The sequence below is a fragment of the Chiloscyllium plagiosum genome, chromosome 21 (genome assembly GCF_004010195.1).
Source record: "Chiloscyllium plagiosum isolate BGI_BamShark_2017 chromosome 21, ASM401019v2, whole genome shotgun sequence".
Taxonomy (NCBI): domain Eukaryota; kingdom Metazoa; phylum Chordata; class Chondrichthyes; order Orectolobiformes; family Hemiscylliidae; genus Chiloscyllium; species Chiloscyllium plagiosum.
Genome location: NC_057730.1, coordinates 25,364,958 through 25,383,835, shown reverse-complemented (window position 1 = coordinate 25,383,835; position 18,878 = coordinate 25,364,958). Strand labels below are relative to the sequence as shown.

The 18,878-nt window shown below is 41.1% G+C and overlaps 1 protein-coding gene across 1 annotated transcript in view; it reads right to left on the bottom strand.

The window, feature by feature from the left end:
* Positions 1-18,878, bottom strand: part of rgs11 (regulator of G protein signaling 11) — a 150,122-nt gene that overhangs the window by 71,145 nt on the left and 60,099 nt on the right. Inside the window, exon 8 of the mRNA XM_043711561.1 lies at positions 11,564-11,645. Within this exon, the coding sequence (XP_043567496.1) occupies positions 11,564-11,645 (82 nt within the window). The remainder of the gene's footprint in view (positions 1-11,563; positions 11,646-18,878) is intronic.

The window sequence follows — 18,878 nt, the reverse complement described above, 5'->3', positions numbered from 1 at the left end:
CATAAGAGGTACAGTTAGTAAGTTTGCAGATGACACCAAAATTGGAGGTGTAGTGGACAGTGAAGAAGGTTACCTCAGATTACAACAGGATCTTGACCAGATGGGCCAATGGGCTGAGAAGTGGCAGATGGAGTTTAATTCAGATAAATGCGAGGTGCTGCATTTTGGGAAAGCAAATCTTAGCAGAACTTATATACTTAATTGTAAGGTCCTAGGGAGTGTTACTGAAGAAAGAGACCTTAAAGTGCAGGTTCATAGCTCCTTGAACGTGGAGTCGCAGGTAGATAGGATAGGGAAGGTGGTGTTTGGTATGCTTTCTTTTATTGGTCAGAATATTGAATACAGGAGTTGGGAGGTCATGTTGCGGCTGTACAGGGCATTGGTTAGGCCCCTGTTGGAATATTGCAATTCTGGTCTCCTTCCTATCGGAAAGATGTTGTGAAACTTGAAAGGGTTCAGAAAAGATTTACAAGAATGTTGCCAGGGTTGGAAGATTTTAATTATAGGGAGAGGATGAACAGGCTGGGGCTGTTTTCCCTGGAGCATCAGAGGCTGAGGGGTGACCGTATAGAGGTTTACAAAATTATGAGGGGCATGGATAGGTTAAATAGGCAAAGTCTTTTCCCTGGCATGGGGGAATCCAGAACTAGAGGGCGTAGGATTAGGGTGAGAGAGGAAAGATATAAAAGAGACCTATGGGGCAACATTTTCACACAGAGGGTGGTACGGGTATAGAATGAGCTGCCAGAGGAAGTGGTGGAGGCTGGTACAATTGCAACATTGAAGAGGCATTTGGATGGATATATGAACAGGAAGGGTTTGGAGGGATATGGACCGGGTGCTAGCAGGTGGGACTAGATTGGGTTGGACCGAAGGGTCTGTTTCCATGCTGTACATCACTATGACTCTATCTCACTGTGACCTGATCTTGCCATGAGGCTGCAAGTGAGAGCAAGATTATGTGACACTGCCTCATTTCTTGTGATGACGTACTCAGAGTTATTAACGTGTCAATCAATCAATCAATCAATCAATCAATCAATCAGTCTTAACTCCTAATACTACATACCCCTCCAAGATTCTGATTCTACCTGTTATATTATATCTCCTCCTGAGGTTTGACTTCCATTTCTATTTTATAAGAACAACTGCTCTGGTGGTTTTACTAGTCTACATGAATGTGTTCTCAGCTCCATTGGTGGACAATTGGGTGTCTGAGACCTTTACTTGATCTCCTGCACACTGTTTGGGCAGAAGGAGAATTGACAGATGATTCTGGTTAAATAATAGGTCATCATTTGGATCTCTGGTCTGTTTGTGTTGATGACTGCTGTGTAGAAGCTCCTGTTTTGTCACACTGTATCACTTTCAATGAGGTAGGTCTGTGGAAGTAGTGTCTATTCCAACATGTCCATTACGAACTTAGTTTCTAATCCAAACTGGCTCTCCTGATTGGAGCTCCAGTCGATTGCACGCTTTGTGATGTTTGTTATAGTTCCACATAGGAAGAGTGCTTATCTTCTTTCTCCCTCATCTTTCCCAATCACCAGCTTGGCAAAACTGTGTGTGGGAGAGTAGGGAATAAATTTTGTCTTCTCTCCATGAGACGTTTGCATTGTTTTCGAGCATTTTGGAGCGGAGTTGCAGGATAGTTCAGGAGTGGGCAATAATGCTTTCACTCTACACACCTCTTTCAGTATACTGCTGCTTTGAGGATATCGTGCTGAACTGGTAGTACGGTCAAATCTAAACGAGACTGTGAATTCTTTGAGCAAGCTGTGGTCTGACATAACAAAGTGTTGGATTCCATGTGTTGCAAAGACCATCTTCAGTGATGCAATCATTTCTTCAGGCACGTGACCCTGCAGTTGCTTGAGTTCTATCCATCTAGAGTGGCACATGGCTTCTGACCTCAAGACATTTTACCTCTGTGCTTAATGAAGTCCATCCCAAGATGTTCCCCTAATCTTGAGAGAAAGGAAGATTAAATCAACAGTTCTCTTACTTCTTAACAACGACTAGCACATGTAATACACCTTGATATCATCTCTTTCAATTTTGAGAGACAAGACTATCGAACAGAATAGCCCTGGCTTGAATTCTTGTGATACCCAGATGTCCTCGGCACAATCATTGCAGTAAATTGAGTCCCAGGCTCCTGAAATAATCAATCTTTTGTCATAATTAAGTAAATAATTTGTTACACTGAGGTATCCTCTCTCTTCATACTAGTAGTTGAGAATGGGATCATGTGGTATGTATATTGGCCATCCTTTGATGCAGTTCTTGCTGATGTGAATACATTTTTCATCAGATTTCTATGCATATTGATTCACCCAGTTAGAGTTGTTGCCAATGGAGTAGTGATTGCTATCAATGTAAAGGTTGCTACCACGTCAATGAAAACTGTATCACCTTGTTCAGGTCTTGACAAATGGAGATGGAACAAGGCATCTGCTGCGGTCTGTTGCTTTCCGGGCACATGGTCTAGCATTTTATCAAATGTCACCATCCTCAGTCTGTTGTATTATTGGAGGAATTTGAAAGGTAGCTATAAGAACTTGCATTTATTGTTAAGAATGAGTCCAGTCTCCTCTTTCTCATTTCTCATCCACAGCTGACAAAGATGAACTTCACGTTCAATTGCTTTGTTGAGCTATGTAAATTCGGTGCAGATTCTGAAAGGTCCGGGGAGTCTGGTCCTGGGATCATCCTCTGAGCACCACCTTCTTGCACCTGTTCAATGTGAAATAACTCTTGCTTCAACATAGAGTCAACTCCTTCAGTGCCTTCGGGAAGAGTGGAGAAGGAATTTCTCTGGGTGTAAATAGACACTTGAGCGTTTTTTGTCTATCGTGGTGGTTCTTTGCTCAATCTAGTGTTCTCTGTAATATTCCTGATGTAGTATCTCCAGGCATCACAATCTGTGGCCTGCAATTCTAATTGATAATGGTTTATACAGCACACAGAGAGGCATCCCTTCAGGGAGTTTGAAATGTTTGCATAATGACCCTTTGGGACTGAGTGATGAACCAGAAAGCTAGACAAAAGGTTGAGAAGGAATGATCCAATTATCCTGCACATGAGTATAGCTTCATTTTCCCCTACAGTAGAAGAATTTACCAGTCATCCATAAGCATGGCTAGCCACCAATGAGTCTGGAACTAATGAGTACAGCCTTTCTAAATCTGTCTGTGAAGAAATGCCAAGAGAAGATTTTGGTTCAGGAGTTACAATGATGAAGTACACTTTCTTCAGCTTTCTTAGTCCTGTGAAAGGCAGTGGGATGTCAGTTTTGATGTTTTTAGGCTGATTTTGGCATCCTAGTTCCTCTAGTCTGCAAATCAGATGCAAGTCAGTACAGGCTTTCCTTTTAAAAAGTGGGAACAACTCTGGGTTTAGGATCACATAAAAAAAAAATGTCAGCGATTTTTCTTTCTCTATATTGAAGGATTGCACTCTTCTGGCCCATATTGTTTTTTGCAGGACAAGTGAAGAGAATTTTCCTTCAACCATGGTTTAGCATCCACAAGAATTGAAACTGCTTCATCCATATCAAATTTAAAGTATGTCTTGTTTCCCTCTACAATACTAGGATATCAGCATCCCGGAAGTTTCTGCCTGGTTCCCTGGATGGCACCTTAATATCATTAATATTTTCTATTTCCTGAATTTTGCTACCTTTCAAAGGCTTCTCCTTTTGCTTATTTTGTATGGGATACTTTCTACAGCAAGTAGAAATGATCCTTGTTGCAAAAACGGCACACCGTTAGCAGTTAGCTGGGGTAGTGTTGTATGTTGTTCCTGCTTCCCTGTGATTTTGTGGCCAGCTCTGTGCTTTTAACCTGAACACACTCCACTGAGTCAGTCATTTCTGGAATATGGTTCTCCCTGTCACCCCGAATCTCCGATGGATTTTGCTTCCTGACCTCAGCATGTTGCTTGGCTGAATTACCTTTCATGTTAAGTGATCCCTTGACTGCAAGTGATCAGATAATGCTTCGTCTCTGACTCTGACAACAATTCTGTCCCTGATTAGTTCTTCTTTCAAGCTGCCATTTTCACAGTTCTCCGTACATCTGCACAGATTTTTGATAAAAATATCAATACATCCCCCTGTTGCTGGGTACTCTTATTAAAGTTAGCCCACTTGATAATGGTAAATTTTTCGTAGATTGGAGTAGGCATCAAGTGTTTTATTAGTTTCTTGTATGTAGCTTTTTCTTCGTTGATCCCTGGCCTGACCTTTTAGGATATCACCTGCACAGCCACCATTGCATACAAGAGCATACTGACCTGCTCACTGACTGGCTTCACAGGGGGGCCAGATGCAGTGCGATACTTTGTAAATATTCGGCGCCACTTCCGCCATGCTTCTGCTTGATTGGGGCCTGCAGCCTCCTCGCAGCTTTTCGATAATGGTGGAGACTTTTCCATATCGTTCCTTCACTTGCTGCCACCATATAATATTCTGGGTCTTGTTGTGCTGCTAAAGAGTATTTACAGAGTCTGCCGAGGTAAGGAAAACATGAACTTTATGTAAGAAAAGTCTTGCTGCAGCTTAATTGTGCTATGAGTCTGCAAGAGAGAGCAAGATCATGTGACATTGCATCACTTCCTTTGATGATGTATTCTGTGCCATGTTAGCATATCACACATTCAAGCTTAAATCCTTACAGTATATTAACTGCCGCCCTGCTAGCGTTCCGTGAAAGTGGAACCTTGGGTGGATGATTGAGCTGTGAAGAGGATGCAGAGATGTTGCAGTATGGTTTGGATCAACGCTGAGTCTGCAAATGCATGGCAAATATAGTGAAATGTAGATAAATGTGAGTTTATTCACTTTGGTATCAAAAATAGGAAGGCAGATTATTGACTGGCTGTGAATTGAGAGAGGGGATTGTTCAACAAGACCTGAGCATCCTCATGCACTAATCGCTGAAAGTGAACAGGCAGGTGCAGCAGGCAGTAGAAAGGGCAATCTGTACATTGGCCTTCACAGCAAGAGGATTTTAGTACAGGAACAAGAATGTCTTACTGAAATTATACAGGGCATTGGTGAAGCCACATCTGGAATATTGTGTGCAATTGTGGTTTCTCCTTATCTGAGGAAGGATGTTATTTTTATAGAGAGAATGCAACAAAGGTTTACCAAGTTGATTCTTCAGATGGCAAGACTGACACATGAGGAGAGATTGAGTCAGTTAGGAAACATAGAGAATTCCAACAGGAGCAGATAGGATATTCCAAATGGTAGGAGAGTCCAGAACTCGGGATCATAGTTTAAGAATAAGGGGTAAACCTTTTAGGACTGAGTTGAGGAAAGATTTATTCATCCAGAGAGTGGTGAGCCTATGGAATTCACTATCAAAACATTATGAGGTTCAAGAAGGAGGTAGATATACCTCCTGTGGCTAAGGGGATCAAGGGATATGGAGGGAGGGGAGGTTTAAGGTATTGAGCTTGATGGTCAGCCATGATTATATTGAATAGCAGAGCAAGGTCAAGGGGTCAAATGACCTCCTCCTGTTCATATCTGCCACATGGATGATGGGTATCTTTATCCAATAACTAATATCTGATGGCTGTCTTCCCATCTTTCACATTCCTTAAACTTGAAATCTTCCATAATGCTCCAGTTTGCACTAAATCATCTATAAACACTTGCAGAATTTTACAGCTCCTTTTATTTTCAAATCCCTCAATGGCCTAACCTCTCCTCATCTGTGTAGCTTCCTCTGGCCCAACAAACCTCTGCGACCTCTGTGCTGCTCCTCCACTTTTGGTCTTTCTTTCGGTTTCAACTTTAATCATTCCATCATTGGACCGACAGCCATGTTTTCTGCTTTCCAGGCCTTAAACTCCAGAGTTCTTCCCTGAACCTCATGGCCTTTCTATGCTTCTCTCCTTCTTTAAGATGTTCCTTAAAGCGTTCTTTCTTTCAAAGCTTTTGGTCAACTCTTCTAATGCCTCATGACTCCATGTCAAATTTTTATTCAATAATGTTATTATGAAGTACCTTGTAGCGTTTGACTATGTTGAAGAGCAGCATTAATATTTGTTTTCTTTTCTAAACATGTTAACCAATGTAAACAACCTGTGATCTTTCAATGATCCTTGGTCATGTTGATCAAGCCACTTTCTCATCTCAAGTCAAATAACAGTAGCAATTGTGCAGGCATGCAATTACATTGCTATAACTTACCTGATACCATGATCAAAATGCCCATTAGAACTTCACTGCCCTAGACACAATTTGGTGACATCAACAAATTTTAATGTTACTGCTGAATCCTTAAGTCCAGGCCATTTATTTTGCAGTAAGTAAGAGGCATAAACCTTTGTAAATTACCATATGCCTGATCTTATTAGTTGTTGAAAGTTTATCCTTCCAACCATTTATTTATTAATATGACCAGCATAACAACTTAATAAATGTTTCTTTTTAATCCATTTAAGCCACATCCTAAATCTATCCTCCATAACCTTCTGTTTGAGAATCTATGTTGGCTGTTCCTTCTTCACTCCTATTTCTCCAAGTGCTTCATAATTTCTTGCCATAGAATGAACTATAAACATACAGAAATAGCTGTTGTCTCATTCTTTATGATGTATTTCTCTTCATTTTTAGAAATAAAAATGATGCAATTACCAGCTACTCTATAGATCTCTGTACAATTTTCCTCTGTGTAAATTTGGAAAATTACAGTCAAACTTTATTATTTCTTTCTCATTTCACTAATGATGTTTTGATACAATATATCATATTCTTGTAAGTTATGTACGTTTAATTCAAATAACCTCCACAGTGCTTGAATAAAGGCAAAATACTGCAAATGTGGGACACAGAGCGAATGCTATAGAAACTCAGCAGTTCTTGCAGCCTGTGGAGTGTAACAATTAACTTTGCGTCCGATTTGACTCTTTCTTGTTCTCAGTCATTGAGCCATAGTGACTTTTGTTTCACTTTTCATTACCTCCTACATTTACAACCACCTTTGTTGAGTCAAAAAAAATCAATATTTTACACTTGCTCTGGCAAATCTTGATCATGCGCTCTTACTAGCATGTCTACAGAAAGTTTTTTTTGCATTTTTGCTAATATTCTCAACTCAATTTTTAACATGCTTTAGAGTAATTTTCCTTATTCAGTATTTTCCCACATATTCTTTGCCTTATAAGTTTTAAACATAATTTAAATCTAAACCCTGCCCTTCAATACTCCCAATCCCCCTGACTGAATTATCTTTGACTTTCATTTGCAGTATTACAGCTGAACAAATATTGAATCCTTGTTGCAGTGACAAAGTATCAACTTAAAAAAAAATCCCTGAATACATTACCAAACAAAAAACTTATCATGTTTGGCCTGGATATTTTTGTTTAGAATTCTGTACTGAAACTGCTGTTGAAGCAGCTCTTTTCAAAGGCAACTAGGGCAAAACAATGCAGATGGGGAAGGGGTATAAACTCCAATTATCATATTGAGGGTGAAAATTACTATGAACTTAGAGCAAGTAGCCAGAGGTGTCCGGTGTAGATTTCAAAAAGGACATAACTCAAAAGTGCACATCAATGATCTAGTTTTATAGATTGACAGCAAGTTGATGTTCACACGTTATCAAAATAGACAGTGAATTCATTGACTCGGGAGAGAGTGGACTAAAGAATGGTAAATGGAAGTCAATGTCAGCAAGTGAGATAAGATCCTTTGCGAAAAATGTGAGATGCTTAGCAATGACTAGATGTTGTCGAAGATGTAAGAGATTTGAGGTTCCAGTCCTTCAAACATGAATGACAGGAACATAGCTATATCAGAGGCCTATCAAACTAACAAATTTCTAGATTTTGTCGTAAGAGGTGTCCAATATAACAAACAGAATAAAGATTAGCCTTTATAAAATCTTATTTAAACCTCAGTCAGGGAAGTGTGTGTGTTATTGGTATCTACACCACAGAAAAAGCATTTGAGTTTTAAGAGTACAGCAGAAATTCATTTATATGTTACTTGGTATAATAAAGTACAAATATTTACAGATGAAAAATGCTGTCTCTTCATTAGAAATGCAAACTATAAGGTGAAACATTGAAAGTGCTTAAAATTATACAGGGACAGGATAAGGTCGATAGAAGCAGGCAGTCATGAAGGCTCTAACACTATGGACCAAATATGCAGGAATAATTGTAAGTGATTTGGAAGGAGATCAAGAGCAATGTCTTTGCATAAAAAACTGAGAGGTTGTGAATTTCACTTTCAGTCTGTCAGAAACTATGGAAGGATTCAAGATGAGATAGATGGATAAAAGAAAATGATGAAAGGTGTGGCAATGAAATTGCTAAACATAATTAGAATTATTTGATGCTAGTTGGGTAAATGCCAACATAGAGTATTTGGGTTCAATGCTTCCATGTTCTAACTTCCATGTACTTGCAGAGAAAAAAAAATTGCAGGAATTAAATGGGTCGAACGGTCTACTTTTACATTCTATGATATTCTACCATTCACGTAGCAGTTATGAAACACTTAGTCTTTGTTACCGTATGGTACATTTTCTCTGTAGTTTCTCCTTACAAAGCTCTTACGATCACAATGCAATTGAAATCAAAGTATGTTTCTGTGAGGTTGTATCAGGCATGAGATCTAGTATTGTAATTCATTGTGCAATGTAGCTAACATGTTTCAGAGAAATAAAGCAGAAAAAGGTCATTTACTAATGCACAATGCAATATGAATTTTATTTTGTCCATCTGTCTTTTCTCAATAAACATAAAACTACAGTGTATTGGGTGCTGTTCTAAATTACAGATTTATCTATAACAGAGCCCAAGTTGCAGATTTATCTGGATATATCACAAATATTTTTTGTCAATCGATAAAAGCGTTAGCTTTCAGCATGAAAGCAGCTTACTTTGTTCCTCCAGGGACAGCTCTATGTCTTTATGCCAGCGCATTCAGGCCGTTAATCTGGTGGCTCTTGATCCATTACCACCCGTTGGGCAATGTAACCTATTTAGCTGTGGATAAAAGCTGTTTTAATGCTTTCAGCTTTTTGGCCTGAAACTAGGAAGCACTGTATTAAGGACGTGACCCTCAGAACCTTTATTCAGTTCTGTGAATAACCACAGAGGAAACCATATTGATCTGAGTGCCTGTTGACGTCCATATTTTCTATTCTTTTGTATAGTTTTTGTTCCTAAGATTTGAAATGTTAGGTTAACAGATTCTCAGGTGCAAGGAAATATCTATGATACCAGATACTTGAGCAGTACATTGCAATATTTGTGAGATTCAAGGTGCCGATGTTTTATAAATCAAATGCAGATTAATATCTTCATTAGTTAATGAATGTAATAGGGTTAATTGTTGTTTTCAGGTCTAAATCGCTTAATTTACAATGTATCTCTAATCCAAATAGAATTCAATTCTCTGCTTGTATACTTATTCTCATCTCCAGATGCAAAGTTGGAAGGATCTAGCAATGACAAAAGTAAAAATCATGGCCCAAAGTTTTGGCTGGAGAGGCAGGAAGCATGAGTGAGGAAACTAGTGCTGGAAAAGCACAGCAGATCAGGCAGCATCTGAGGAGCAGGGGTTTTGCCTGAATCACACAACTTTTCCAGCATCTGCAGTCCTCACTTTCTCCTGAGGGAACTAGTGGCCTGCAATTGCCAGAAGTAGACTCTAAGCAGTCATGAGGATAGGAAAGTGAACAGGTTGCCTGGTTAGAAGGTCCACTTGGTTCTCTAGGACTTCATCACAGTTGCTTGAGGCACTATTAGATCTTCAGGCTCTCACCCCTCATGGCCCTTCTTATCATCATGTTGCCACCATGCCAACTTATGCTCAAACACAAAAAATTCAGATCATGACACTTAAACAGATCTTATCCCCCTACAAAAGCATTTACATCTGGGGTATAAAAATATTACCCCCACACTGCTGGTTCAGGCCCTTGCTACAGCCAAACTGCAGTCTGTTGGAACTCAGCCTTTTAATACTCCAGCAAACCTGTGTGAGAAACCTGTACACCTGTTTAAAAGGTACTCTTGCTTGGGATTTGTCCAGGCCTCTGCCACCAGATGTCCAATAATGTGGTATGTCGTACTGCTCCTATTTTAACATTTGTAAAATAGTAGAAACAAGCAAATTGCTCCAATGTCAATATCTGAGCCAATTTTATTCTCCTTTATTTTTTGTATTTTTTTTTTATTAACAGAGCAATTAAACTTCTTCAAAGATGCAAATCTCTGATAAAGGTGTTTTTTAAAAATAAAACAAAACTTCCATACTGATAGAATTTTCAAAATTTAGACAAAGGGTCTGCAATTCAATCAGACATTCCTAGTTGCTGATTGTAATCTTTGCAGGATTTGACTGGAACCCCTGCGGAAATAGTGTAAGAGGCTGAAATCACTTTTTATTCTGTTTCTCTGGGTGCTCTGCCAACCTGTCACCTCCTGAAATTACATGGACTGAATAGGAAAGACTACATGCACTCAATAGCACTCAGTAGTATTTTCTCTTTTTGCTTCTGGGTTTACCCACTGCCGGATACCATTCCTAGTCAAGAGGATGTTCTTTTGCCAATATTGTTCTGTTGCAAGTGTGAAATAGTCCTCATGAGCCCCTGCTTCTGATTTGGCTACAGCAGCAAGACTAAGCATGACTATTGTTGCAAATCTGTGCCTGTCACTGGTATAACATGCTCCAATGCACACACTAACACAGTTCGTTAAGTCTTGGAGTAGATATTAGGGTAAGGCCCCCTTGCTTTTAGCCAATAGGACTCATTATAATTGGTGGGTTGTCCACAGAAAGCATATTGGTGCTGGGATAAGTTGCCCACTTTCAGGGCTGCGGTTCCAGTAGGTAATCTGCAGAGTCCTGCTTTCCCTAGGCATTAGGAAAAAGCAGTTATGAAAGGTGAACCACCTTTCAGGGAGCAGATTAGGTCATGTTCACCTGGTAATTCTGCATAACATATTGCAGGATAGTGAAAGAATATTAATTTAAAATACATTTACATTTCTACACATCAGCAGCCACCTGCAAAATAGAACAAAATTTAATTGACAGTGAAGATAACTCAGGTTATGCTAAATAAATTATCAGCTAAGTGATGAGCATAGTATTCCAAATTTTGAGGAGATTTTTGTTGTTTGTGGTACACTTTTAAGACTTGAGTGGCAGTTACAAAGAATATGTTTTCAGAGTTCAGTGCATTTTGTCAATATGAGATACCACTTCTGCTGTAGACTGAAACACCCAGCCCGATAAACTGAGGTTAAGTAATGTGATAAGATTGATAGTCTAGGTTACATTTTCTGTCTTCATTGTTTGGATTCTAAGCTACAATCTTCCACAGCCCCACCTTACTGACAAGTTCCCAAGAGAATGTAGGAATGCCAATTCTTACTCACTGGAAAATTGTCACCCAATCTACAACTGGACGCACTCAAGGTTGTGACTTTATAGAAGAGGAAAATCTCAGCATCTTGCCATCACAAATCAACAAAAACGGTCTTCAGAATAACGTAATTGCTGGTAAGTAAAATGACTTACTGGAGGTCTGTTGACGAGCCAATAGGCCTGCTCCTGACAATCCAGTACAACACGATCAGACTTTCTCCGTTGCTTAGCTGCCCTGTTGATTTACATAGAAAAAGAGAAATGAATCCATTTAACAGCTTAGCTGTATCTGAGCACGTGCATTACTCAGAATTTACAGCACAGAAAAGGCCATTCGGCTCAAGTGGTCTGTACCTGTGTTTATGTTCAAGCTTAGCTTCCTACTATTCCTCTTTATCTAATCTTTCCTTTTTTTCTACTTCTCATAATTGTTAAACTTTTGCTGAAACTTATCTCTGTTATTCAGCAGCATATTAAGCAGGAACCACATCGTGCAACATAACCTGATAGAAAAGCATCCAGGAAGCACATCTGAAACACGCATTAGTCTCTTTCAATATGAATATGGGTGGGTTGGTTTAGCTCAATTAGTTGGACAAATTGTTTGTAAAGCAGAATGATGTCAACAGTATGGAATCAAATCCTATACCAAGTGAGGTTATCATGAAGGACTCTCCTTCTCAACCTCTTTCCCCCCCCATCTGAGGTGTGCTGACCCTCAGTTTAAATCACGACCGGCTCTATGTCTCTCTCTCTGTCTCTCTTTTTTTCTCTCTCACACACAAGAGAATGCTGACAGACTATGGCAACTTTACCATTACCTATATATGAACATTATTGACCCAATGGCCGTCTGAGGTCCCCACTTCAAAAACATGTTGCTCCAAATAAGCCTGTGCTGCTCTGCTGCACTCAGTAAAACCAAACCTTGAGATTGGCTGCTACTTCCAAAACCAACTTTTCACACCCAAATGTCGAGATTAGAAGAGCAAGAATGCCACTTCTGACCGCTTCCCTACTGCTGATCACTACAAATCCCGGATTCCTTTCCAAACTGATGATCTTCTTCCCCTACACTCTATTCCCCCTCACCAAACCCAGCCCCGCCTTGAATACTTCCCTCCCACCCTCTGATGCTTGGTCCCGTCTTCCATTCAGATTTGGAATCCAAGCAATGTCGCATAATGAATAGGAATTGATCACTGTTCTACCTACATACGTCCTGTATTTATTCTGGTCTGTAGATGCCTAGCAATGGTTGGTCTAGCCGTGGGTTGATCTTGCCACTGTCAATGCTGTTCTTTGTAATCTTCTCACTCTCTCCAACAAAGACATATTTGAACAGTGAGGGAAGCTTTCTTCCTCCCTGAAGTTAACCAGGATAAAAGGCTTCAAAGAAAATCAAACATTAAAATGATACAGCATCTTGTGTTTACTTTGCAAGTAATTAGATGAGCATTAGGAATGGTATATACCAGTGGTTGCTAAATCCTTTAGATTGATGGTAATTCTGAGTAAGGATGCACATTCTGTGAAAACTCTACAACAAGTTATTTTTAAACTGCTCCTCTAATGACCAGGCATTTTAAAGGTCATTAGAAGATTCACATTACAGGTGATATACATTCTATAATAATTCTTCACTTATCATTACTGAGATGGATCAACTTGTTTTTGGGTCTTGAAGTTGGGAGAAATAAATGTTTCAAAAATCCCTCTCTGCCCAAAACCATTATTCACTCAGCATCACTCTTCCCAAATCATCTCCTGACTCAATCACTCAGCAACCCCAATTTCAAGCCCTCTCCCGAACTGCTCATCACTCAGCAACTTCTCTTCCCAAACCCTCCTCCCAACTCACTCACTCAGCAATCCCCCTCTTCTCAACGCTCCTCCCAACTCAGTCACTCATCAATCCCATTTTCCCAACATTCCTCCCTACTCAGTGAGCCTCTTTCACAATGCTCCTTCTGACATATTCAGCACCTGTGCTGCCTACACCCATCCCCAGTCAGTCTGAACTGCCTGTCACCAAACTCCCTCTTCCCCACTCAATCACTTAGGACTCTCTCTTTCCTACACTGATGTGGCCCACCCTAGTCCCTCATCCATATCTTTGGGAGATGGCACAATGAGGGCCCGGCTGACTGAGACCAGCACATGTCCACTCACACATTGCCTGGCCCGGGGTGAGGCAGGTGTCACTCCCACTTGGGCGTAGTGTTGCGGCCAGCAGCAGCTGCTGTTCTCACACCCTGTGGTGTCAGTGCCTCGCCATCTTGACACAACTGCATGTGAGCAGCAGCAGGCCTGGCACAGCAAGTACCAAAGAGTTGAGGAGCAGCAAGCAGTGGAAAGGAGGAGGGGCAGGGTATTAGCCTAAGCACCAGAGACATTTTAATCCAGCTGGGATTAAAAATGATATCTTCAATCCTGACTATTAGGGATATGACAATGAGCAATTGAAATTAAGTGGAAAAGTACATGGAAAGCAGGCCTAATGCAAAAACAGCCTGAGAGGTGACCACGTGTCATTGACCAGCCTGTGAGAACTGTCTTGTTGAGCTGTCACACAAAGCCACCTGAAGATGTCTTTCTGTACCATGAAATGTCTGGAAACATACTGAAAGCACCACAGAATGGTGATGTAGCATGGAATCTTTGATTCAGAGTAATACTAGTATCAGGAACTTTGACCCATTCATTGGCAGTGAGACTTGTTGTGTTACGTACTGTCAGATTTCATCTCAGGCCATATCGCAAATGATGTAGGAGTTCTTCAGACCAGCCATTGTGAAGCAGGGTCCCGATGGGCTGAAGGGTCTGAGATTTGTCAAAATGGATTTACTGTTTAATATAGAAATTTGCTGTTGAATATATTTACTGACATATAATATATTTAGATATATTATGATGACTACTAAAGGTGTTAACTTGGATCACGTTATCTGTAGAGTTTTTTTTGATTACATCCCACCGAATCCAACAGTCGCCTGCAGTTGAGAGCCTAGGAACCATGGACAGGGAGAGGGACAGCTCAGAGAAAAGGTCTCACCCCTGAAAATTCTCCATTGCACAATGAAGAGGGAAATGCCCCAGGAGACATGTGGCATATTGTCAGGTGTATATGTACTTGTACCTCACTTTAGACTTGCTGGGTAGGCGGTTTTATAAAAGGGAATTACCAAACAGCTCCAGAAGCAGAGACATTTTGAAGCCAGATAATTGACTTTAATAGAAGAGAGAATATAGAACTTTACAGCGCAGTACAGGCCCTTTGACCCTTGATGTTGCACCAACCTGTGAAACCAATCTGAGGTCCATCTAAACTACACTATTCCATTCTCGTCCATATGCCTATCCAATGACCATTAAAATGCCTGTAAGGTTGGACAGTCTACTACTGTTTCAGGCAGTGTGTTCCACACCCCTACTACTCTGAGTAAAGAAACTACCTCTGACATCTGTCCTATATCTATCACTCCTCAATTTAAGCCTATGTCCTGTCATGCTAGCCATCACTATCTGAGGAAAAAGGCTCTCACTGTCCAATGTATCTAACTCTGATTATCTTATATGTCTCAATTAAGTCACCTCTCAACCTCCTTCAATCTAATGAAAACAGCCTCAAGTCCCTCAGCCTTTCCTTGTAAGACCTTCCCTCCAAACCAGGCAACATCCCTAGTAAATCTTCTCTCAACCCTTTCCAAAGCTTTCACATCCTTCCTCTGATGTGGTGACCAGAATTGTATGCAATACTCCAAATGTGGCTGCACCAGAGTTTTGTACAGCTGTAACATGACCTCATAGTTCCGAAACTCAGTCCTTCTACCAATAAAAGCTAACACACTGTATGCCTTCTTAACAAGCTTATCAACCAGAGTGGCAGCTTTCAAGGATCTATGTACCTGGGCACCAAGATCTCTCTGCTCATCCACACGACCAAGAATCTTACGATTAGCCCAATACCCTGCATTCCTGTTACTCCTTCCAAAGTGAATTAGCTTACACTTTTCTGCATTAACTTCCACTTGCCACCTCTCGGCCCAGCTCTGCAGCTTATCTATGCCCCTCTGTAACCTACAATATCCTTTGTCATTATCCACAGCTCTACTGATCTTAGTGTCATCTGCAAATTTACTAACCCATCCTTTAATGCCCTCATCCAGGTCATTTTTAAAAATGACAAACAGCTTTGGACCTAAAATAGATCCTTGTGGTACACCAACAGTAACTGAACTCCAGGATGAACATTTCCCATCAATTGTCATTATCTGTCTTCTTTCAGCTAGCCAATTTATGATCTAAACCGCTAAATCACTCTCAATCCCAAACCTCCATATTTTGTGCAATAGCCTACCATGGGGAACCTTATCAAATGCCTTACTGAAATCCATATACACCACATCAACTGCTTTACCTTCATCCACCTGTTTGATCACCTTCTCAAAGAACTCCATAAGGTTTGTGAGGCATGACCTACCATGTTGACTAAACCATGTTGACTATCCCTAATCAACTTAGCCCTTTCTATATAATTATAAATCCAATTTCTTATAACCCTTTCCAACACTTTACCCACATCCAAAGGAAGGCTCACTGGTCTATAATTACTAGGGTTGTCTCTACTCCCCTTCTTGAACATGGGAACCACATTTACTATCCTCCGGTCTTCTGGCACTAATCCTGTAGACAATTATGACAAAGATCCAAGCCAAAAGCTCTGCAATCTCCTCCCTGGCTTTCCAGAAAATCCTGGAATAAATCTCATCTGGCCCAGGGGACTTATCTATTTCCACATTTTCCAGAATTGCTAATACCTCCTCTCCGTGAACCTCAATTCCCTCTAGTCTAGTAGCCTGTATCTCAGTATTCTCTTCAACAAAATTGTCTTTTTCTAGTATGAATACTGACAAAAAGTATTAATTTAGCGCTTCCCTTATCTCCTCGGACTCCATACACAACTTCCCACTACTGTCCTTGATTGGCCCTAATCTTACTCTCGTCATTCTTTTATTCTTGACATAGCTATAGAAAGCATTAGGGCTTTCCTTGGTCCTATCCGCCAATGACTTCTCATGTCCCCTTCTGGTTCTTCTTAGCTCTCTCTTTAGGTCTTTCCTGGCTAGCTTGTAACTCAAGCGCCCTAACTGAGCCATCACATCTCATCCTAACATAAGCCTTCTTTCTTCCTCTTGAAAAAGAGATTCAACCTCCTTTGTAAACCACAGCTCCCGTGCTTGACAACCTCCTCCCGGTCTGATCGGTACATACTTATCAAGGATCCACAGTAGCTGCTCCCTTGAATAAGCTTCATATTTCAATTGTGGCCATCCCCTGCAGTTTCCTTCCCCATCCTGTGCATCCTAAATCTTGCCCAATTTCATTGTAATTGCCTTTCCCCAGCTACAACTCTTGCCCTGTGGTATGTACCTATTCCTTTCCATCGCTAAAGTAAACAGAACCGAATTGTGGTCACTATCACCAAAGTGCTCTCCTACCTCCGAATCTAACACCTGGCCGAGTTCATAACCCAGTTCCAAAACCAATGTGGCCTCGCTCCTTGTTGGCCTGTTTACATACTGTGTCAGGAAACCCTCCTGCACACATTGGACAAAAATTGACCCATCTAAAGTACTTGAACTCTTGTATTCCTAAGGTTAGGTGCGTTAGTTAGAGGGAAATGGGTCTGGGTGGGTTACTCTTCAGAGGGTTGGTGTGGACTTGTTGGGCCAAAGGGCCTGTTTCCACACTGTAGGGGATATAATGTAATATTTGAAAAGTTAAAGTCCCCCTTAACAACTACCCTGTCTGTCTCACTCCTAGCAAGAATTATCTTTGCTACCCTATCCCCTACATCTCTGGAACAATTTGGAGGCCTATAGAAAACTCCCAACAGGGCGACCTCTCCTTTCCTGTTTCTAACCTCAGCCCACTCTCAGTAGACGAGTTCTCAAACATCCTTTCTGCAACTGTAATACTGTCTTTGACCAACAATGCCACACCTTCCCCCTTTTAACATTTTCTCTGTTCTTACAGAAACATCTAGATCCCAGTACTTGCAATAACCATTCCTGTCTCTGCTCTACCCATGTCTCTGAAATGGCCAACACATCGAAATCCCAGGTACCAACCCATGCTGCAAGTTCACCTACCTTATTCCAGATGCTCCTAGCATTGAAGTAGACACACTTCAAACCAACTTCTTATTTGCCAGTGCCTTCTTGCGACCTTGAAACCTTATTTCTGACCTCACTTCTCTCAACCTCCTGTATACTTGAACTACAATTTAGGTTCCCATCCCCCTGCTGAATTAGTTTAAACTCACCTGAAGAGCATTAGCAAATTTCCCACACAGGATATTGATACCCCTCTGGTTCAGGTGAAGACCATCCTCTTTGTAGAGGTCCCACCTATCCCAGAATGAGCCCCAATTATCCAGGAATCCAAAATCCTTCCCCCTGCACCATCCTTATAGCCACGTATTCAACTCCTCTCTCTCTCTATTCCTCTTCTTGCTAGCACATGGCATGGGCAACAAACCAGAGATTAGATTAGAGTGGTGCTGGAAAAACACAGCAGGTCAGGCAGCATCCGAGGTAGCAGGAAAATCAACGTTTCGGGTAAAAGCCCCACAAACCAGAGATAACAACTCTTTGTTCTAGCTCTAAGCTTCCATCTTAGCTCCCTGAATTTCTGCCTTAAATCCCTATCTCTCTTCCTACCTAATGTTGTTAGTGCCTGTGTGGACCACGACTTGCAGCTGCTCCCCCTCTCCTCAAGGATCCCGAAAACACAATCAGAGACATCGCGAACCCTGGCACCTGGGAGGCAATGCACCAACTGAGAGTCTCTCTCATTCCCACAGAACCTCCTGTCTGTCCCCCTAACTATGGAGTCCCTAATGACTAATGCTCTGCTCCTCTTCCCCCTTCCCTTCTGAGCAACAGGAACAGACCTGTGCCTCATTGCTTACCCCTGGTAAGTCATCCCCCCCAACAGTATCCAAAATGATATACTTGTTGTTTAAGGGAATGGTCACAAGCACTACCTGCCGGATCCCTTTCCGTCCCCTGACTGTAACCCATCTACCTTGTTCTTTTACCTGAGGTGTGACTATCTCCCTGTAACTCCTCCCAATAACCCCCTCTGCCTCCCAAAAATCTGAAATTCATCCAGCTCCAGCTCCAGCTCCCTAACGCGGTTTTTGAGGAGCTGGAGTTGGGTGCATGTCCTACAGATAAAGTCAGCAGGGACACTAGTGGTGACCCTTACCTCCCACAGTCTGCAGGAGGAACATTCAACTGCCCTAACCACCATTCCCACTATTCTAAATTTCCAAAGAGGCTACTAAAAAACTAAAAAAAAGAAACTAATCACCTTACCTATCTGGTGCACAGAACCTTTTTTTTGGTTAGAGGTGGCAATTCGGGTGGGTCACACTATCCAAGTAGTGTTTCGGGTAAAG